The sequence below is a fragment of the Seriola aureovittata genome, chromosome 13 (assembly GCF_021018895.1).
Source record: "Seriola aureovittata isolate HTS-2021-v1 ecotype China chromosome 13, ASM2101889v1, whole genome shotgun sequence".
NCBI lineage: Eukaryota > Metazoa > Chordata > Actinopteri > Carangiformes > Carangidae > Seriola > Seriola aureovittata.
Window position 1 is genome coordinate 4,141,099 of NC_079376.1, and position 22,634 is coordinate 4,163,732.

The 22,634-nt window shown below is 40.3% G+C and overlaps 1 protein-coding gene across 3 annotated transcripts in view; it reads right to left on the reverse strand.

Annotated features, from left to right (window-relative positions):
- Positions 1-563: 563 nt before the first annotated feature.
- Positions 564-22,634, reverse strand: part of letm1 (leucine zipper-EF-hand containing transmembrane protein 1) — a 29,328-nt gene continuing 7,257 nt past the window's right edge. Inside the window, exons 4-15 of one of the 3 annotated variants that reach the window (XM_056392666.1) lie at positions 19,809-19,952; positions 18,810-18,947; positions 18,230-18,433; positions 17,906-18,025; positions 17,544-17,675; positions 17,240-17,398; positions 16,867-16,986; positions 15,338-15,472; positions 14,958-15,151; positions 14,051-14,083; positions 13,258-13,414; positions 564-12,623 (exon numbers count right to left, since the gene is read on the reverse strand). In XM_056392666.1, coding sequence (XP_056248641.1) covers positions 12,471-12,623; positions 13,258-13,414; positions 14,051-14,083; positions 14,958-15,151; positions 15,338-15,472; positions 16,867-16,986; positions 17,240-17,398; positions 17,544-17,675; positions 17,906-18,025; positions 18,230-18,433; positions 18,810-18,947; positions 19,809-19,952 — 1,689 coding nt within the window. In that variant the 3' untranslated portion in view covers positions 564-12,470. The remainder of the gene's footprint in view (positions 12,624-13,257; positions 13,415-14,050; positions 14,084-14,957; positions 15,152-15,337; positions 15,473-16,866; positions 16,987-17,239; positions 17,399-17,543; positions 17,676-17,905; positions 18,026-18,229; positions 18,434-18,809; positions 18,948-19,808; positions 19,953-22,634) is intronic. The other 2 variants (XM_056392668.1, XM_056392667.1) reach the window with 2 other exon arrangements.

The following is a 22,634-nucleotide window of genomic DNA, read 5'->3' on the forward strand; positions in this document are numbered from 1 at the left end:
GAATTTCTGAATACAGGCTGTGTGCATTTCTCTGTGGACTGAGGCTTTGATACTTTCACAGTATTAATATAGAACCTAAACCTGATCTATAATCAAACAACACATGCACATCTCACTGTATATAACAAGGGACCTTTAATGGTTCTTTCACGATGCCTTTCAATGGATCTTTTCTCCCTCTGTGAAATAAAATATCTAAGAAATTAAGAGTTTTCCACCGTTTTTTATTCTCTTCATGGTGGAAAAACCTCCTAGGAAAAGCATGTACACTTGAGCTATCTCATTATTTCAAAGTTAACAGTTCTTTAGAGTAAAGTAACCTACATGTATTTAAAATGTGGATCTCTAGATGTTATTACTGCCCCTAAATGAGGGAATTAATTTCCATAAAATCATTCTTGAAGGACTAAATGAATACATAACTGTGGAAAATGCAATTAGCAGGGAGCAGAACGTTTCATAAAAGATAAACATTAGCCCAAAGCGTCAGTATAGGCCTATTTAAAAGTGGGTTATATGCAATAAGAGACAGCTACTAGAGAAGACAGAGCCTCAGAGAGAAGCTGTTTTCACAGATTTATTGCAGTTTGTTTCAAGCGATGTGAATAACAGCGTGATTACAGCAGCTTCTGAACAAGCCAGATGTCTCAGATGTGTTCAGCTCGTCTTCGTTTCACATTTCAATACATCCCAGTGGTAAGCAGAGCAGACAGACTGTGTGGTTCATAATGTAGGAGACAACAGTGTGGTTTCACTATCAGTGGTAAACAGTTTTCACCCTTAAAGAGGGCTCACTTTCTCCTCTTCATAAACTCTGCTTACTATTTTTTTCTTCTTCTTCTTTGATTAAAAACACGTCTTTCAGTGTGTCTCTCAGGCTGTGTGCATTTTTCCAAACATCTGAAGTGGTGGCGCATGGAGCCTTTCATGTGACTGAACATTCAAGATGTCGTGACTGATGGATGGAACAGTAGTGACCATAAATCTTTAACATGGTTTCGACCTCTAAGGCTTCGAAAAACAATCACAGGAAACCTGCAACGATGAAGCTTAAAGCAACATAATAACTACAGGATGATTTGAAAATGCAATAAAACCTCAGATTACGGTAAAACATCATCGTTACAATAACTTATTACAACATAAACGGTTTGTAAATCATGATTCAACAGTAACTAGTGATTAGATGTACATTCTTATTTCATTGTTAGTCAATATTATTGCATTATTTATTAAAAATATACCAAAGCCCTTTTGGTTTAATTAAGGGTCGTTTCACAGGGGATATATCTTAAGTTAACAGATGTTGTTGCATTTCAGGGGCATTTTAATTTCATTATCTGGCAAGTATTTCATTGTCATTGAGCATTAGCGCTGCTCAGCCAAGTTTGTGTTTGTTTTCATGTTATCGTTTGAAGTAAATCAGATTGTTGCCGAGTGCAGTCTCTTTAAATACAGTCAGTCTGCAGATGTTTGCACAGCAGGAGGATTATGGGAGTTAAACCTCCACATGTTTGAAAAGTGTTAAAGCTGCATTACTCAATATCTTATTGAACAATTGCTCAATAAAACATTAGACTATAAAGAGGGAGACCTTTGTCCCTCTCCCATTTCCAACTCTCAATGTTGGGGTGGTTTTTTCTTTAAGTATTACCACAGTTATTCGTAATTTATTTAGTTTGTGTTTCTGTCTGGAGTCAAAAGACTCAATCAAAGCTGCTGAACGTGTAAATATCCAACTGTCTGATTCACAATAACGACTAATGCAGCTTTAAATAATATAATACTCTCTGAAAACTGAAAATAATTACTGTAAATAATTGTTTTCCTTCAAGCAGAGGCCCCTGAAGGCAGCACAATGGCTGACTGTTTCTTTTACAAGGTTGTTTGTTCAGTATTTTACAGTCACACTTGTCTTGATGCTGAAGTTTCGACTCCACTACTTTTTTTAACTACTAGTTAATTGTGATTTTGTGCATCTAGAATTATGTATTTAATAACTCAGCTCTTTTATTTATTTATTTATTTATTATCTCGTTTCATTATTATTCTATGTTAATTTGCTTTATTTTTCTTTTGATAATGTTTAAATGTTGTAATGCTGTGTACAAAAGCTGCTATACAAAGAAATTGGTGCAAAAATAAGTCTAAAAATTAAATATTAAATGTTTATTCAAAAGCTGAGTGGGAAGAAATCATATTTCAAGAAATCATAACTTTGTATTTGAAGCTACTTTTTCTTTTTTTTTTTTTTCTTTTTTATGGTTTTGGTTTAAACAGCAATAAAATAACTCCAAAGTTATTCTTTAATAATGTCGATGCACAAACTGAGCAGGAAATCAGTTATTTTGTGGTATTAGATGCCTTTTGTTTTTGTTTTTTTTATATGAAATTGTAACTTGTAAAATGACATTTCACCTTTAAAACACAAAAAACATCCGTCCTGCTCCAGAGGAAATGAGAAATTATCATAATAGTTTGCTGAAACCACAATCTCCTTTTGGAAAACCAAATAATATGTTAACAATTAATGTGTTTACAACAATAAAAGATCCTAAGAACAACTTGTTTTAAGCACAGTAACTATAACTAGCCACAAAAACAAGGACATGTGTTGAACTGAAGATAAAATAATCCCCAGGCACTGATCATAAACTGGACTTTCAGAATAAAACGCTACAGTACATCATCATGAAGCACCATTAAAATATACATTTCAGCTGAAAAAGACTTCATCTGTGTGTCTGAGCAAATCACTTCCTCCTCTTTTTCTTTTTGTGTTTTTTCTAACAGCGTGAAGAGCCGTGGCGTGCAACACACACGAAGCAGGCTCGTCCAGTCACTTTACAGATGTGAGAAAACTTTACAGCTACAGGATCAACACAGGAGATTATTCGAGTATTATAGTGAAGGTTACAGCGAGAGAACTGGCATGCAACTCTACGAACGACTGTTTCACTACTGCATGCAGTCAGCTGAGGTGGTTATCCTGAGCGTGCCCAGTTTACCCTTCAGTGAAGGATCATCACTTACTGCTGCAGAGACACACAGAGAGCTCCTTCACATATTTACATTAAAACTGCACTTTAGAAGAAGAAGTACGTACATACAGTTTGTACAGTAGTTAGAGCCTCAACGCCCTTTATGTCCTTCATCCTCAGATCACTGTAACAGTTTGTTGACCAGGTTAGTCTCATCAAGCCCCCGGAGTGTGTTCACGTGCACACTAGTTTCCCAAGTAATGCTCAGGTCTCGGAGGCCTCCAGTTATGTGTGGCTCTTGTAAACATCTCATTAAACTTCTATGAGTCACACATGCCCTAAAAAGACAACTTAGACTCCAAAAGCCTGTTGTTATTATTTCAATTTTTTTAGAAAATTTTAGTTTAATTTGTGGAAACTAGAAATCAACAAGAATATATATGTGTGTGTGTGTGTATATGTATATATAATATATATATATATATATATATATATACATATATATACACACATACAGGTTGGTTACAAATTAAAGAAATGAGTGGAGAAACGAAATGAAACAGATGTAGATGCTTCCACACAGTTGCACTGCATGGTACAATTACACAGTTAATATCCCATCATGCTTTACTCTTTCTTGTCGCTGATGTCCTTGTTCCGTTATACAGTATGATCTTATGAGTTTTCTCGATAATTGTGTTTGCGTCATTTTTATGATAAAAAGGCCAATAAATATTCTCTATGGCAGAAACATCCCATCATGCTCTGTGGCAGGCGTAATTTTCAGGTCTTATTTTGTGTCAAGATGGAAAGAAGAAAAAGATGGCGGGGGCACAAAAGTGTTTCCATAGGAACAGAGACTAAAGTGACATCTGCATGTAGATCTGTGAGAAAGACGTCAGTAAACAGATGGCGCACATTTGATGACGGTGATGCTTGTGCATTAGCGTTTAGTGCATTAGTGAGATATGTGAGGACAAACAGAGGAGCAGCTCTTCCTCAGGTGGCTGAGAACGTCAATGCGGGGACGTGATCAGACTGTGTCATTACAAAAGAGGTGTAAAAACTATCGGCTCATCTCTACAGAGACGAGGGAAGTAGAGGCTTCACCGACGTCCATGGAGAAAGGACTGACATGGTTTGGGTCCCGTTGTTTCATTAGAGGGAAGAGTTAGTCATCGGAAATCAGTACAAAGTTTTTCTGAGTGATCACTTTTATCCCATGAGATATTTCTATCCTGATGGGAGGGGTCTCTTCTAGGAGGACTATGGATACGAGGGGTCACTGAATGGTTTGAAAAACATGCCGGTTTTTGATGTTTTATAAAATAATACCTCTCCACTTACTATTTACAGAACAAGCTGTTTACATTTCTGAAATCCAATGTCAAACGCATGAAGCCACCAGCCTCCGACAGTGATGTGCTGCTCTAGGACCAGTGTTTCTTCAAGTACCTCTGAGCCTTCGACTCTAACTCTCTACAAATCTAATCAATATAAATCAGTTTCACTCAGTTTCAGGGTAAAAACCTTTGATCTCCAGTTCATTTCAAACCCTCACGTTCGAAATCTCTCGCAAACTAAATCACTGTAATTGAATCAGTCACAGCTGTGCCACTCACATTTCGTCTCACACAGACAAGACTATCCTGAGCTAACCTGCAGACAGCTGACCTCCCACATCACACTCTGATATCAGGATCCGTCTACAAGCTGCACACACAGCTGTCAGCATCATCCTCATGTGCTGTTGAAGCCACTCGCCCCTGGGCTTTCATCTTCCTCCTCTGTAATCAACACCTCCTCATCGCTCCTCGCAAAACAGAGACTCCCTGAAGCAGAAAGTTCACACACACACACACACACACACACACACACACACACTCCCAGAGATCAACGAGCCTGCGAGCTGGTTACAGACACACTTCACCATCCTGACAGGCAGCCAGACAAACTCCTGACACCTACCTGCCGAACCGACGGAGGTGTAAATATCTGTGATTCTCTGCAGAGACGTGATGATGGATGGAAACGGGGAGCAGGGACAAAGCAGGGAAACATTTAACTGACTCTTACAGAGCGTCTGCGGCGCCACTGAGTTCAGGTTTACTCTTTTTCAGACCTCTGGTGAAGGGTGTTTTAAATTTTGTCACAAAAAACTTCTGCATGACTGGGTTTAATTTTCAGGAGGAATGTATCAGACTGAGAGGGCAGGCCGTGTTTTATATTCTTAAGGCTGCACCAAAATAAATTCAAAGATGTAGTTTTTGTGAGTCCAGCTTTCTCTGGACGGTGTTCTACACAAAGTTTGGGATTTACTTCGTCATATGTGACAATCCTGATTGAGTTTGTTCGAATGTCCAAGAATCTACAGGCTCCAAAATATTCCCCCGATATTCTTTTAACAAACAAATCCAGTGTGTGACACCGAATAACCTGCTGGCATTCTGCAGGAGGTTCCTCAGGGTCACTGTGATCTCACTCTGCAGGACGTTGGACATGCAGAAGAACGAGAAACCAGGTCTCTGTTATAGCGGGAGCAGTAGCAAATTAGAGAAACCTGATTTCCCTCCTGAGGTCCGCCTTGAATGCGCTGCACATGCTCGCTGTCTCCCTGCTTTCCCGCCTCCAGTTTCCTTTTGCAATGTCATTGAATGCCGCTAAACGCGTGTTTCTGACTTGTCTCAAAGATACTGCAACTACAACAGCATGGTATATTAAACTTGTAGCATCTGGGCTCAGCTCTCGACAAGATGGAGACTTGTCTCTGTGCGACCCGTGGTGACACGCACGAGTCCAGATTCTCCAACTCCAACCTCAAAAATGTTTGTGACACGCGAATCACAGCACAAGTTGAGCCTCCTGCACTCGACTTCAGTTCGTTATGTTACTGGGAAAATTGTATTTAAACACAAGTTTCACTCCTGGTAAACATCTTTAAGACTGCAATCATCATCCAGATCACGGGTGAGACGCAGCCAACTGCTGGGAAATCTGTGAACAAATAAACATTTAGATTTTGGCTGGTGAAAGCTACAGTACATTATGTCTTTTCCTCCAACTGCTGGTCATATTATCAATATGGGAAACTGAGAACACTACGTATGTTAATGATGAGCACAACATTTCTGACTAAGGTGACTGCAAATAAAAAACAGACATCGATTTCATGATTATGCGTCTGTCGTTTTGAGGAGCGAGTAAAGAATCAACGAGTAACTTCCACTGGCTCTTAAGATATCAGCTGTAAACACAAATGCACTTTAAGGCATCATGAACTGCAGTTCAGCCTTAAAAGTTGGACTCAAGATATTGACGGTGTGTAAAAACAACTGCAGGGCCTACGATACTACTTTTGGTTGAATCTAAAAATCCTCACACCCTCAAGATTATGAAGCAAAATCATCCGTAACATCAACGACGTTTTCCAGCTTCGTGCTGGAAACATCTACACAAGTTCACTTCCTGTGCACACAGGGGGTTAAAAACCAGATCTTTTATGTCTTTTTGCGTGTTTGTGTGTGTGTCCCGCTTTTAGTCTGTTAAAATAACCCCCCTTTTACACACAGACCTTAAAATTGTCGCTGGAAAAATAAGTCCGGTTGCATTCCAGCGGCAGAGGACGGAGGCCGTGTGTGGGGAGTGGCAGCGCGTGTGGTGAGCCTGGTAACGACTGAGGAATGAGGCTCTGGGATGAGAAGTAACAGAAAAGGCTGGTGTGGGAGGTTTCGGAGACGACACACACACAACCTAAAATGGCTGTGTGAAAGTGATGAGAGACAGACGATGAACGGTGGGAAATGTGAGATGGAGAAAAAGAAAAGAATGAAACAAAATCAAACAAAAAGAAACTCAGGATCAACCATTATTTATTCAACAACTTATGATTAATTTTGTAAATGATGTTTTGTTTTTTACATGAACACTTTGATTCGTGTTTAAAAAGAAAAAGAAAACTGATGTTTTTCATACATTTGAGATTCAAGTTAAAACTGAAATCAAAGCCAGTATCTGCTCATTTCTTGTGCAACATTTGGATGAAAAAAAAAAAAAAACTTTGGAAAATCTGATTAAATAAATAAATAAATAACATGACAATTATCTCAAAACAAAAACTCCAATATATGCTATAGTTTATATCTGAGTCAATGACTAATGTTTTTTTTGTTTGTTTTTTTTACATTTTTAAACTTTAATAAAGAGATTAAACTGCAACGTGTCGTCTCACCTTTCAAACTGGGCAGAGATTTTTCCTGATTTAAGAATCTGATCTGGAATATGTTTTGATAACTTTGTTTGGGGTTTAATGTCACGTAAACTGAGCGCGGCTGCCGAACTGAGGCTTTTCTAAACCTTTATTAACAGTCTACGATTACACACTCTGTCAATGGAAAGACGCAAAGTCCAAAATAAGTCCAAAATACGCGTCTGCAATGAGCCAGAAATTTGCGTGTGTTTGTGTGTGAGTTCAGTCAGAGGCTGAGCTGAACGCAAACACACACAAACACACACACAGATACTGTTCACTCCCACAGACATGGCCGCTGTGCTGGTTGCTAGCTAGCTTTATAGCTACTGTCTGTGTAGTTGGTCAAATTTGAGGCAAAACTTGGCTTCACTTTCTGCCTGAATACAACATAAGTATAAGTTTTCTGTGTAAATGGTGGTGGCTGACCTGTTATTTCAACTATTATTATTAGCAGTTAAATAGTTTATAATATGTGTGTAGGCTTCAAAGACTTAGTATGAACCCGAGAGGTCTGTGTCTGCAGACACAGGCTCTGACTCCGCATCATGTTTCCCTGGCATTAAAAATGTTACTGATCCTGTTTTCAGTCTCCAGCTGCCTAAACTCTCCTTCTTTACTTCCACTGAAAGAGAAAGCTTTTCATATATTCTACAAAAAGTAAGCTGGTGCAAAAAAGTGGGTACATCTGTCCTCAGAAAGTCCATATAATCAACTACAAGCACGTCACCCCCCAAAATAAGCAGAGCATCAGCTTGATATCAAGAAGAAAAGCAGAATCCACAAGATACTTTCTTGGTTTTTCAGTTTCACCATCCACTTCCTTTTTCTAATTAACATATATTACAATATTTTTTTTTTTAACAAATTAAACACCTCAAAAAGAGAGAAAAACAAAATAAAATTTAAAAAAAGTACATGATGCATAAATGACTTATTGCTCTAAATATTTGTTCTTCTAGTTCACAAACTCCTCGAGCTCAACAGGAATCTTTTAGGACGGTTTGTGTCGTGGTTCACGACACAGTTCAGTTTCCCTGCTGAAGCCACGTCAGACTGAACATTCACACCCTGAGTCCCTTCAAGTAACACACACCTACTGTATCAAAAATGAAATAGTGCATTTACAGAGTGGCAATACTCGGCAGATAACGGGCAAAGAGAAGGACAGTGAGCTACGATCGGCCATTATTTCCTACTACTCGACTAAAAGAAAAAAAATCACTGAAAGAATAAAGCAAGGCAGAAAACAACTCTCGTCCTGGTTCCTGAACTGGCTGACAATGAAAAACGACTGATTTAAGTTCACTGTCACAAAATGCTTCTCCTGCCAACTGCATCTCTCCGCTGCCTTCGGTCGACAGCAGCAGCTTAAACAGCACAGAGCAACACTGCAGCCGGCGGTGAGCCGTGAGCTCTGCTCCACTCCTCGCTCTGATGCCGAAGACGAGGACGCACAATCATCGAGTACCGTGCGCGGCGGCAGAGACCTCCGTTTTGTTTTTGAGGCTGAGAGATGCCTGTGTTTGGGAGATACGTGCAAACGGTCCTTTCAGAGACTGGCGTGTGGCGTTCTTCTGATTTTCATATCAGGGTTTCTACAGGTTTTTCTATTTCAAAACGTAATTATTTTTTTTCCAGGATTCCCTGAATGTATTTGAAGATTTGACAGGTTTTCATATATCATAATCACATCCTGGCTGCATGAGGGAAATATGACTGTCACGTCATATCAGTGACTTTATGGCTAAAATACCAAAATTCTTCTTGTTTAAGTTGTTTACTGAAAATGCCAAATATCTTCTGCGTCCAGAAACGGTGGGACTTCCTGATTTTCTCTGTTTCACATCACTGTGGAACTGAATATCTTTTGGGTTTTAAACCACTGGCCGAACAACAGAGTCTATTTTAAGACGTCACAATGGAGCTGCAAAATTGAAATAAATGCTTTTGTCCATAATAGAAATTTAATCAATGAAACATCTTGATTAAGCATAAAAAAAATTATAAACATCAGCTCGTTTCAGCTTCTGGAATAAGAGGATTTGCTGATTTTATCTATTTTACATTATTGGTTTGGATGACTGAACTAAACGAGCCTGAGTGAAAATAATCACACATTAAACAACAACAGCTTTTCATATTTTCTACATCTCCTTTCTTGCAGGCGTTGACACCAAAAAACACGAGTGCAAAGATTGTGTTGTTTGAGGGACCAGTGAGAAAATAAAAGTGTGGGGCTGTAACTAATATATCCATTATCAATTCATCTTAAGATTATTTTCATGATTCATTGATTAATCACTTGATGTAGAAAAGAGTTTCCTGGTACCTGCGGTAACGTCTTCAAATAGCTTTTTTTTTATTGTGCAACCAACGGTCCAGACCCAAAGCTGTTCAGTTTACTGTGATGTAAAACAAAGAAAAGGAACTCGCTCTGCTGAAGGTGGAACTGGTGAAATATTTGGCTTGAAAAATAAAGACAATGATTGTCAAAATAGTTTCCAATTCACTTTCTGCCGAATAACGAATCAATCATTCGACTTATCTGCACCAGACCGAGCTGAAGACAAGTGTATGTTAAGGTTGTTAAAACGGCATAACATTGCACATTGGCTTCTTGACCTTTGACCCCCTCAATGCCTAGAAACAGTGGCAGTGCCGCTGGTGTACACGGGGGCCACAAACGGCACCCTCTCCTGCCGAGTGTAATCGAGAAGTTGTCACAACGTTCCTCCGACATGTTTACACTGGCTGCTGATTTATTCGGCGGCGAGCATGCCATGTCCCGCCCGGAGCGTCTCTAACCTAAACACAACCCTTCAGCGGCGCTGGCTTTGGCCCATGTATGGGGCGAGTGTTTACCCAGCGGCCATCAGTCTGACTGGTCCCAGGCCAAGCAGAGCCCTCGCCCTGTCAGGCAGCGCTGGGTCCTAACCGGGACAGCGCCTGATGGAAGACGGGCAAGCTCTTCATCATCCGCACGTACGACAGCGGATTCCGGGAACGGATTAAAACGAAGCGTCGCCCACTCAGCGTTATCTCAAGTACCACTCCGTCATCTCTGTTTACACCTGAGCCCTTCTCTGGTTACTGCGGAGGAATAACAGAGGGCCGGCTACGACCACAAACTAACAGTCAGATCGGTTCAGCAGATAGAGGTGAATCAAACGTTTGCTGCGGGTTCACGCTGCAGGCAACACGACAAACATTTCCCTCAGAGCTGAGCAGCCTGGCTTTCTTCATAACCAAACCATTAACCAAACATCTGCCTTCTAATCAATGTGAAATTGATCAAAGCCTCCCAGTTTTTCCAACAAAAGCCTCTTATTTGATCCATTACAGGAGGAAAACCCCAAACATGAGGTCAGTTAATCTGTAAAATAATGCATTTCTATTCCGAAAGATAATGTGTGGGCAACACTTTGGGCATTTTTCTTACTTTTATGGCGTTTTATAATTTGAATAATTAAATAAACAAATCAAATATGATCAAAATAATCATTAGTTAACTGGAATATGGTGTCAAAGTAGCCGAAAATACGACTGGCCAAGCTGCCTGCAGTGTGAACACAGAGCTGAGTATCTGACTCGAATATTATCTCTAATCACCTCCTCCTGAGGAAAACTTGTTTCCAGTCAACACACATTCATTGCTACAGTGCAGAGAACAAAAAAAACGAGGACTCAGGTTGTATGTGCCTAAAATTCAAACTACCTGATCTACGACTGAATTCATCTTCATCCCAAAAAACTATATTACATCAAGTGTGAAGAATATCCGAGCTCTGCTGTCTTCTTAAAAAATACACAACAGTGTATAATCCACAACATGGGCGTCAAGAGAAGGCCACTTTGCATTTAACCTCTGAAGGTTATCGTGCTACTCGTGCACAAGAAGCTGCTCCCACCCTCCGACCAGACGACCTCCCAACAGCCGACGACTGTTTCCTGAAACAGAAACTAGTAAAAAAGAAAAAGAAAACTCTACCACGACCCACAGCGACCGCTGACTTATATCTGGTTGGTGCGTTTGTTTACGTGTCCCTACGTTGACTGTGAACCTCCCTGTTCATAAAGTATCAGTCGGGCTTTATTTTTTATGGGGATGTTTGTTGATTTTTCGGGAATAATCAGAATCTGTTATTAAATGTGCCTCAGTGCAACTTTGGTATTTTACAGAGAGCTACACTGAACACGGGAATAGACATTAAGACAAAAGGCTAATACAAAATGAAAAGAAAATTACAGTACAGACATTTTTTAACGTTGATGTTAGATGTTGCTAACTTCACTCATTGGCTTTTCTAGGCAAAACAGCAACACTTCTGCAGCAATAATCTTTTTCTTTTTTTTTAATTAGAGGGTGTGATGACCCTAACACTGATTTTTTTTTTTTTTTTTTGTTAAAATGCATATATAGCATTTGTTAATTTTGTTAATTAATAATTTCATATTTTTTAATTCATTTTTAGGAATTTCTATGTTGTGTCTAACAACGTCTTTGGTTGCACTCACCATTTAAACATTCCTATAGCCAGCAATCAGCTTCCTGTCCGGGTACAATTCAGAGAACATAACAAGTGACTTTACAACATGGGAGTTTGATGGAGAAACAAAATAAAAGAGGAAAAGAAACTGAGTGGAATGACATTGATGACGATGATTTTTTTTTTTTACTGTGCAAAGTTCAGAAATGATCAATCATTTCTCTGAGATGATGACATGAATGAAATGAAAGGCAAGACGGTTCACCTCAAACTTTAAATAATATATCTCCTAATATATTTTCCAAACATAATTTTTGATGAATTTTTCAACCTTTTGCCAACTTTTATATCGGGAGAACTTAAACCACGTCTTCATGTCATTCTGTTCCCCCTGTATTAATAATAAGTGCTTGAGTCAAATGAAACAAAACCAAATATCAACATATGTTACATGATCAGTCCAGAAGAGTTTAACATAATGGCAGTTTCAGTGTCTTTTTGATTTTGTGCATTTTAAAAGGCAATCAGCCTCCTATTTTCATTTTTTTTAACTGTTTAGTCGGAGCTCGATTTCTGGTGAAATTACATTTTGAGAAGGGAGCTGTTACCTTTTTGACTTTTCTCTCCAGATCCGTCTGGTGTCCGCAGTTTTCTGTGACCGCGTACTAGCCACAAACTTCTCAACAATATATATATCTTTCTTTCTTTTTTTTTTTTTTTACAAATGCTGTGTGTCCTTTTAGGAGAAATGAGTTAGCTGTTGAGTGTGGCTGCCTGCTCCTTCTCCGCCTTCTCTTTGGCCTTTTCCTTCTCCATCAGCTTCTCCTCCTTCTGCAGCATCACCATGATGTCAGCCACCTGAGTGGTGGAGATGTCGATGTCCTCCTTGTCGATCAGTTCCACCACCTGAGGGGATAAAGCAACACACGGGGAATTCATTAAAAGCTTCGTAAAATTCGGCGTTAAATCTGAAGCATTTCTATATGACATTTTAAAAACTCGTGGCTAAAGAAGGAACAAAAATTAATCTTTAACTTTTATAAACAGTCAAAAATTCTCACTTAAATGTTACAGCTCTGATTTTGATTAGTAGGACAAAAATATTTTCCTTTCAATAACAGCTTATGATTAATGGCCCAACCAGTAATTTTTGACTTGATAAATTAAAGGTATATTTTATATTGGATGGAAAATCAATGTATTGCTTCTTAATTGAAATTACAAGCCTATTTAGAAGAAAATCCTGAACTTTACTGAACTTTTAGCATGAAATCAATCATATTAACCAATTAAATTACTAATAATCACTAGCAGCATTACCCCAAATCCACATGTTAAATCCTGATGTTAATTACTGTAAATAATCAAACAGATTTAACAAACGACAACAATAAATGGACGATGTGTTCACAGCTAACTAACTAACTAACTCTAATGTTGTTTGTCTGTCACAAAACTCAGAAAGAGTTAAGCTAGTAACTTAAAAAAATACAAAATGAAAACTACAACATAAATCGGGAAAGTCGCACTGTCGACGCACTTTGATGACGTCGTCGATGTCGATCTTCCCGTCCTTGTTGTCGTCGAGCGCCTCGGCGATGCTCTGCAGCTTGTGCTCTGGAATGTTCTGGATCTGCCGCATGACGTTGATCAGCTCGTCGATGCTGATCAGGTTCTCCCTGAAGGTGTAGAACAGACTGTATACAGGAAACGGTTACCAGGTTTGACCGCACGTAAAATGTGGTGGAGAAAGTCTAGAGGTCAGGCCCAGATCACACCAATCAAACTGATTTTAGAGTTTCATTTCTTTTTTAAATTTACAGCAGGTTAAATTTGGACAGAAAGGTTCAATCATGCCTAAATGCAGTGCAGCACACGTCACACTAACAGATTCACTGATTTATTCTTAAAGCTGATATATATTGTGGCAAGAGGAATAAATTAGTCTTATATTAAGAGCGCTTTTATTCATAGAAATATTTTCTAGTAGATTTATAAATCAAGAATTTTTAATAAAGCTTCATTTAGCTTCATTAAAGGTCACAGACTCACACAGTCTGAATAACCTTTCAAATCAAGCAGCTCAAAGTCAGATCTTTGTATTTCAGGTGATTTCATTCATTAAGGGATAAAAACTGTTTAGTAAAATTGGAGCACAGCACTCAGTGGGCAGCACCTCGGAGTGGGGAGGAGAAATGGAAGCTATGGATAAGGTGAAAGCAATGACTGATTCCTTTTTACAGCACAATCTCAGCAGCTGATGGTCAACAACCATAATGCAGTATTAGCATCGGGCAAGCAAGCAAATGGCGGTTTACCACAATGTGTCTTACCTTGTGGCATCACTAGCTTTTGTAAAGAATAATCTGTAAAATTTTAAATTAATTAGGAGCTGGATTTGGTCTTAAACATGTGAACTAAAACAATTCTTATCAATTTTAGTTTTTTTCTGGGGAAACCTTTGGTTCCTTGTTTTATCTCCACCACCATTTTACAGTGAAAGTAATGATGATGATGAAGATTATGGAGATGATGAGGATGATTGTTAGAAAAAAAACAAACATCACGTATAAATAAAATTAGGATAACAACAAATTAAAGCACATTATCAAATTTTTAAATAAGAAATAACTTAAAGCTATAAATGTTATGTCATGGAGAGATGAGGTAAACAATTCATAGGCAACATTTTGGCCAAACTTTTTGAGAGTGATCATAAAACACTGTCAAACAGGCGCGAGCTTCGCCTCCTCAGACAGAACTGCCTGCAGAAGTTGTACAGTAGAGACCTGAATTATGAAACAGCAGCACTGGCTGGCTCCTTCATTCGCGCGAACAGTGACTGTCCTCGACATCAAAACGTTGCCTTTGCATCATTCACTTTCAAAAGCTGCACGACCTTCACAGACACAAACACCACAGACCTGAGAGATGGTGCGGAAGCCATGACAGACGGAAAAGCTTCAATCTCAAGGGGAATAGTTTGGGGGGGGGGGGGGGGGGGGGTTTTGTCTGCTTGCTCTCCAGAAGTGAGAGGATTGGACAGGTGTGATAACGATCTTATTCAATATTCTGTGTTAAATTTGTGAATCCTTTAAAGGGTAAAACCGTCATAATGCCTCAGGTCTTTGCTTCATGAGCTCTGGCATCACTACACTGTCGCACAGCAGCTGTTTGCGTATTGTTCTAAGCTTCAACTGACAGCAGCGCAGTGGGGAGTACGACATGTTCGGCTCTTACCCGACAGGTGGCGTGGTTCCACTGTCCATCTGTCCGTCCAGGATGACCTTGTCCTTCTCCAGCTCCAGGATGATTTTGTCGATGCGACCGATCATGCGGTTCACTCTCTTGGACAGACGCTTGCTCGCCTTTGACTCTTCCACCGTCTTCTCCTGGCCGCTCTTAGAGAGCTCCTTCTTTATTTCCTCCAGATCCTGGACAACACACATCACGGAGACACAAATTAAAACACAGAAAGATCATTCCCAGGCTCGCAAAAGCACACTGCACGCTTAGGTTTTTGTCCATTCTGAGACAAGCTACTCAGAAACCTTTGATTTGAACAGCAAATAGAGCTTGACCCTCGTCTCCCTACAGTAGTTACTGTCACAATCAGGCACCTCGTTGTATTCTTGAACGTCATCTTTCAGTTCCTCCAGCTCTTCTTTCTCCAGAGTCAACAGCCTCTTTTGCTCCTTCAGCTTTGAGCAGGCATCGCCCAACAGGTCAATCTCTTCCTTGGTGATCTCCTCGCCCTGAAACATGAACATACGATTGAAGAGATTTGCTCCAAAGTATTTGATTATCACTGCTTGGATAAAAACATTTTTAAAAACACACCAATATGTAGCTTATGGTCACATTTTCCCCTCTAAAATGCTCGTATGTCACTATAAACCCCAGTTACATTGAGTCAAGTGTGTTCTCTTAACAGGAAACACATGTTCATTTAATATAAACCCACATAAGAGACCAACCCAAACACACAAAATGGTTAAAAGAGGGAAGCTAGAGAGGATGTCGGGATACTCCCCATAACCCAACAACATGTTACCACAAGATGGAGGGAACTGTGTGCAGCTACAAAGGGAAGAAAAGGTTCAACTCGGTCAGTGACACTGCCTGGGAGGATAGGCAGGGAGTACAGGAGGAAAAGTCCGTACAGATGTGGGTCAAACAGAATTTGCAAATCATATTTAGCATTTGTTTCACCATAATGACCCTGGTTTGTCCACACTGTTTTTCATTCTAGGAAGAAGGAGGCTGTATTTCAGGCTTACATGCTCCCTGTTGTTATAACTTGTGTGCGATTTGTCTGAACTCTTTACGGTAATTTATCTTGTCTGCTTTTCATCCCACTTAAGAACACACAAAGCCGAATATGAGCGTTTGTGGTCTGCCCTCGCTTCGTTTTCTCCTGCTCTGTTTTCCTGCCGCCTGATGTCAACATCCACCTAATCATATACCCATAAAACCTTGTGTTTAGAGGTCATTTCCTGTAATTCAGATTACGTCTTCATCCCCCTCTGAACGGGAGATCAAACAGCAGTCAAAAAAGGGAAGAACAAATGCTACAATTATGTGCAAGTACTGATTAACCCGCATCTGGGTCTGCTCAGAGAAAGACGGGACAGTGTGCGTGCAGGGACGGACTGGAGCGGATGTGAGGGTCGTTTTGGGAGGAGACATTGTTAAACCTAACCTGGTAGCGCAGGAAAGCTTGCCACTGTTCAAACTGCGCAGTCCAGAAGACACAGAGGTGACAAAGGTGGCGACAGGTGAATGATAAATAAATGACTTAGTAATAAACAGAAAATGTGTCTAATCACAATGTCAAATATTAATGTTTTGTGGGTTCATAGTAACTTTGGGTAAAGAGGCAGAAAAATGATCCGTGACATAAATTTTTTGTTCATTAAAACACAAATTTAACACCATAACTAAAATATTACCTTTATTAAATTTGGATTTTGGAATTACAAAGATACAATAAGATAATAAAGTGTATGTGACATGATTTAATAATCAAAAAAATATAGAATTTATATCTGATATTATAAGCAGCTAAATGTAAAATATCAATAAAAAAAACCCTGTGCAGCCTTTTATAATCTTGTGATTCCACCAGCTGTGTGTTTAGAGATGTTACCTTGATTCCCTCGATGACGGGCGCCGTATCCCTCAGCGTCTCTGAATGAGCAGCCTTGTCCGCCATGGAAATCGCCTCGTTGTGCTTCGCCCTCTCTGCTTCAAGCTCCAACTCCCCCTCCTGCGATCAGCCACACAAACAACAACAGGGCTCAACAAAGTCACAGAAGAGAAAGAAGCCCACCTTTTTATAATCCGTACGACAACACACACGAGCTTCTCGGGCTCCACGACACAATCGAGTACAGTACTACTGACTGAACTGTGTCTGTGGTACCAGGTATTAAAAACTAGTCTAGTACCAAAAGCTGCCATTCGCAGCTTAGCCAGATTTTTATCCAACAAATTAAATACATTAGGAGGAGAGTCTTTACCCTGGCAACCTTCTCTGCAGCGTCAGCCAACCTCTCCATCTCACGGTCCTTGTTGTCCTGGCGTATGGCGGCCTCCTCCTGCAGCGTCGTCTCCAGTTTGGTCTTATTGTCCACTTTGGAGAGCTCCATCTCTGCCGCCATCAACTGGGCCTCCTTTGTCTGGAGGGGGAGGATGAGGGAGCCGAGCAGAGCAGACGAGTGAAGAATGAGTGTTTCTTTAAATACGTTCTATCAGATTCTGGTCTTTTTAATACTTAAATAAAACACATTCATTACATATCCAAGCTCTGGCCTGTGCACATACCACCATCTCGGGGAGCGTCTGCAGTGTGGTCTTCAGCTGGTCGGCAGGGGACAGGGTGTCGGGGAGGAACATGGCCCGAGACAGCAGCAGCAGAGAGGTGGGGATCTGTTGATTCAGATGCAGCTCCAGCCACTACACGCACAACAGAGAGACGACACATGTTTCCACAGATTAATAAAATTGTTTGAGTCTCAACAACTACGTTAATTTTTAAGATGAATCAGTGAGTGGAACGATGCATCAGTTGGGGCTGCAGATACTGTAATAAGATTTCATTTTGCATGTACTTTTTTCCCTTTGTTTAAATAATGCTTTTACTTTGTTGTTGTTGTTGTTGTCGTTGTTGTTGTTGTTGTTGTTACCTGGCTGAGTTGCTCTCTCAGTCGTTCTTCTGTGACTCCCAGAGACCTCATCCCTCTGACGCGACAGGCTGCCTGCACCTCGTTCACGTTCAGACTCTCCACTCCTTCCTCTGCTATCAGCTGGATGAACAGAGCACAGAGGTCACACAGAGCCTCTTAAATCAATTCACCTCCATTTCACCACAGCTGGCTACCAGTTCCACAGATTTCTGATTTTCCTCTATCTGTAAGTGTAGCTGTCTGCTCAGTTTTGAAAAGTGATAAGAGGAAGAAAACTGCTAGACTTGATAAAAAGGAAAACTGTCACCACAGAGCTTTATATACCTTGTCATCTGCGCGGATGGCCCTCAGCTTCATGATGAGCTGGAAGCGGAGGAAGTTGTTGGTCCCGATGGACTGGAGCTCCAGGAGGCGGCAGAGAGCCACCAGCTGGGGTCGAGTCAGGTTGTCCAGAGTCAGCTCATCCTCAAACAGTTTGGAGAACTTGATGATCTGCTCATTGCTGGGTCGTTCCCCGGAGTCCCGGATCTACAAAGACAAAGTTTTTAAGACTTGTGGATGTTTTTTGAATGATGGCGGTCTGGGAGGGGGACAGGCAAAAATATATCTGTTTTCAGACACTAAATCAAGGAGTTTCATCAGAATTCTCTAATTGAGACCTAAACATTTCATATTCGTCCAAATGTTGGTGTCATAAACTCGTTTCTAACAAAGTGAAATTCATAAGCACTTCAGTTACATGAATGACCTGATATTTCAGATTTCAGCCATTTTGACTCTTACACATATAGAACACCAGACCAACCAACCACAGACAATTCACTGTTTCCACCACCAGAGGGCAGTACTGAGCCTTTCCCCTATGTTCGAGCTGCCATCTCTCTCCGGCAACACTGACACCAACCTTCTGGAAGAAGGTGGAGAACTCCTCCGTCACGTCGCCTTGGGCAACCTTGTTCCTCAGAGCGATCTCTTCGATGGTGTCCTGTAAGAACTTGGCCATCTCCAGTTTGACCCTCAGCTCCTTTTTCAACCTCTCCTCCTAAAAAAACAACAACAGGTCATAAATCCAATGTGGTATAAAAAATAAATAAAATCCACATTCTACATAATAACTGTGATGAATAAACAATATCAGCTATGTGATGAAATTAGATCCAATTTAGTAAAAGTGACACTGATTAGGACGACATAAAGTGAAAGGGAAACAAAAAACGTAAAGGGAAAATAAGAAAGAAAAGAACTTACATCTTTTTTTTAAAACAAAGATATTTACATTGCATAATTATAAGTGTTGCCAAACATAAGCAATGTGCAACAACAGGTCAGGGATCCTGTTACGATCCAGATTAGACCATAATCCGGATTAACTCCAGTCAGGATGAGACTGCACTCTGAGCATCTCGTTAGGATCCTGGGTGAAAGTTCATGTCGACACATGAGAAATCAACATTCATTTCATTATTAAACTCTGGATACCTGTATATTCTCACTGATTCTGCAACATGGGTGACTGTGATATTCATTTTGTCAAGATTTATTATTGAGAAACATCAGTCTTCAGAATAATGAAATACATTTTTTTTTTATATTAGATACTTTTCTTTGTCATATTATAGTGAAGTGAATATATTTGGGGTTTTGAACTGAATAAAACAAGCAATTTGAATATGTGACGTGAAGATGTGGGAGATTACAGCTGACATTTTGAACCAATTAATAAATTAATTTAGAAAATAATCATTAGCTGCAGGCCTAGTTGAGACTCTCAAAACCACACCCACCTGAAACTAGACTACACAATTCAATTGCAACTACAACACCTGGCAAAATCATCTCTAAATTTGATTTACGCATCTTTTGATGCAGCTTTAGTTTAAATAGGAAGCACAGATTTCCTTACCTTCTTTGACTGTGTCTCGAAGGTAGACGGCAGCATGTTGGGGAAGAGTTTCAGAGCTACAGGAAGCAGGAACTCCATGAAGGGGACTATGATGAACACCAGGAAGGGGAGAAGTCTGAAGACGTCAGCACACGTTCTGAGAAACTGGGGAGAAAATTCAAGAAAGTGGCATGAAGACGATGTGAAGTCATCTTTGAGTATCCTGAGGTTTGAGGCCAACGTCCACTTGTGACCGTCTATGTCAGTGTCTGCATCTGTTTGGATTCTCAACAATGAATATGGCTGATCAGAATAAGTACGACAACATCCTACAAGTGCCATTCATTTGCACCAGGCTGTAGTTCTTGTGAGCCTCCAGCAGAGAGCAGCATCGAGAGAAAAAGCCACCGGGGGAAACCTGTGAAACTGTTTACCCCATCTTCCTTTGTCTCTTGGTACAATCACCCTGCTCAATCCCTCTAATAACAGTTCCAACAGTCAGCACTTTTAACCCTGTGCCCATACATCCCTAGAGCAACAGAAACCTCCTAATTCACTGGTGCATTATTTGCATGGAGCCGTGGACCAAAGTGAACATTCTGCCTCACAAGGCTCAAAAACTGCCCACTTGAGCCAACAGGAAGCACATTTGTTCGGCACAGACCTGAACAATCCTCAGGGTATAGAAGTACCGGGCAGACACTAGTCTACTTCATTGTACAGCTGTCCAACTGTGGCTTACTGACTGTCCTGGGACACAATCCCAACCGGCCATCTACAGAAATGGCCCTGAGGGGAGAAGGCCAAAACACGAGTCCTTCTTTCTCCGCCCTTTCCACCTGCATGTCAGTAGACCAGTAGGGTGAAGGATTTAGGCTAGGCTGAGTGAAAAGGCCTTTGTCCACGGGCCCATTGACATGTATATCATCTCCCAGAGTTCCACATCAAAAGGAGGGTGGAGGGGGTGACAGATTAAAATAGAAGGAGCCTTAAACGGAGGCCTGAGTATTGTAAGCGAATATGAAAGGAGGAGATTAGGGAGGCAAAGCCAGTCCAGGTTGGATGAATGGGATGTAGATGGGTTCGGGACATGCGCTCCGAGGGAGTCAGCTGCATTTGAAAAGGTGCAGATGGGATGGTGGTGTGGGTTTAATGGAGGGGAGGGGTGGGGTGGGGGGACATGGTGGTCATCATCAGCACTGACCAGCAGCTATTAGCACTGCAGTGAGGCTTCATTTCCCCTGTGTCTTTAGCCTAATCACACAGAACATGTTGGATGTATTGGAAATCGAAATAACTAAATTATATTGTTTACTGTCTTTCACTGGAATCATATTGTGATGCACAACTGCATCTATTAAACTGAGAATAATTTCATTTAATGCATTTGTCAGAGAGGGGGGGTTGACATTGTTATTCCAAATTACTAGAAGATAACAGATAAACATTAATGGTGTGAGTCGATTTCCCCTAAATTTTCCCATAATTACTCTTTATAACATTTTTTCCATTTTAGATAATCTTGTCAACAGACAGAAAAATAATCTTCTATTATTGTGATGTAATCAAGTAATTTTACAAATCCCAAGTGAAAGCTTCTAAATTGTGAGCATGTTCTGTTTTATATCCCTGTAAACTGAACAGTTGGTCAGAAAAAACAACATCTGAAGACGTCACCTTGGACTCTTGCAAAATAGGATGGAGTTTTTAGAACAGTCAATTATTTGAGATATAATCAGCAGATTAATCAATAATGGAAATAATCATTAGTTGCAACCCCAGTCTCATTACAGATCTTCATTTCACTGGTTTGGAGCTCCAGCCTTTTACAAACACGGCAGGTTCCTTTGTCCTCGTGTGTCAATCTGAATTGTGAAACTCCACTTTTTAAACATGCCTCTGCACTGATGCCTGTACATCCTCTAAAGTTCCCAAACAGCACCTGATGATTACAATCAGAGACATGTTATTATAATCCTGTATTTTTAATGTTGTAGAAAATGTAAAGATGGGTATTCATGCTCTTGTCAACCTCAGGAGTTCGTCGGTTTTGGCAAGTTCAAAGGAATGAAGATGAACATGGAGTCAACTTGGCTAAAATGCTCTAGCCAATGTCAGATAAAGCATATAATGTGCGTTTTCAACAATCATTTCTAATAGTCACTGTGGCAGATGAAGAACCATCATTTTCAGGTTTTTATTTATATTTTTAATCTTTTAAATTTAGCTATTTATCAAAATGAGCGGGGGAGTTTTGAACTTGGCAGAGTTTCTCAGCCACAGTGCAAGGTTCCCAGACAAGGGCAGCAGTGGCCCGGTCATCCAGTCACTCGATACTTCACACCCTCAAGTGGAGCATTCACAACTCGCCAGTCATGTGGACTAAGTCTGTACCGTCCTGTACTACAGGAGGGGGGAGGGTGGCGAAACTAAGTGAGACCTGAACTGACCTGCTCACCTTCCCTGAAATGGCACCCGAGTACCAGTTCCTGCATCAGATTACTGCAGTGAGCAGCGGGCATGAACCCAGGAAGCTTCTCTGGATGTCAGAGGCCCGGGTGCCATGAATTCAGAACAAGTAGCTGATTTTGTCAGAATATGAGAAGAACCTGTTGTTTAAACAGTTTCTATTGCTTCACTGCTTGTTTCTTGTTTTTCTTCACAGCCGTGTTTATTCTGCATCTGGTATAAATTAGTGATTGTAAGACTTTATCCACATATGAGTGAATGATATGGTCAAATCATCAGTTAAAATTAAACTATAATCAAGAGGTGTTTTACTATTTCAACACATCTCAGCGAAGCGAAATTTTATACATTCTAACAAGGTTTTTCATCACATGGCTG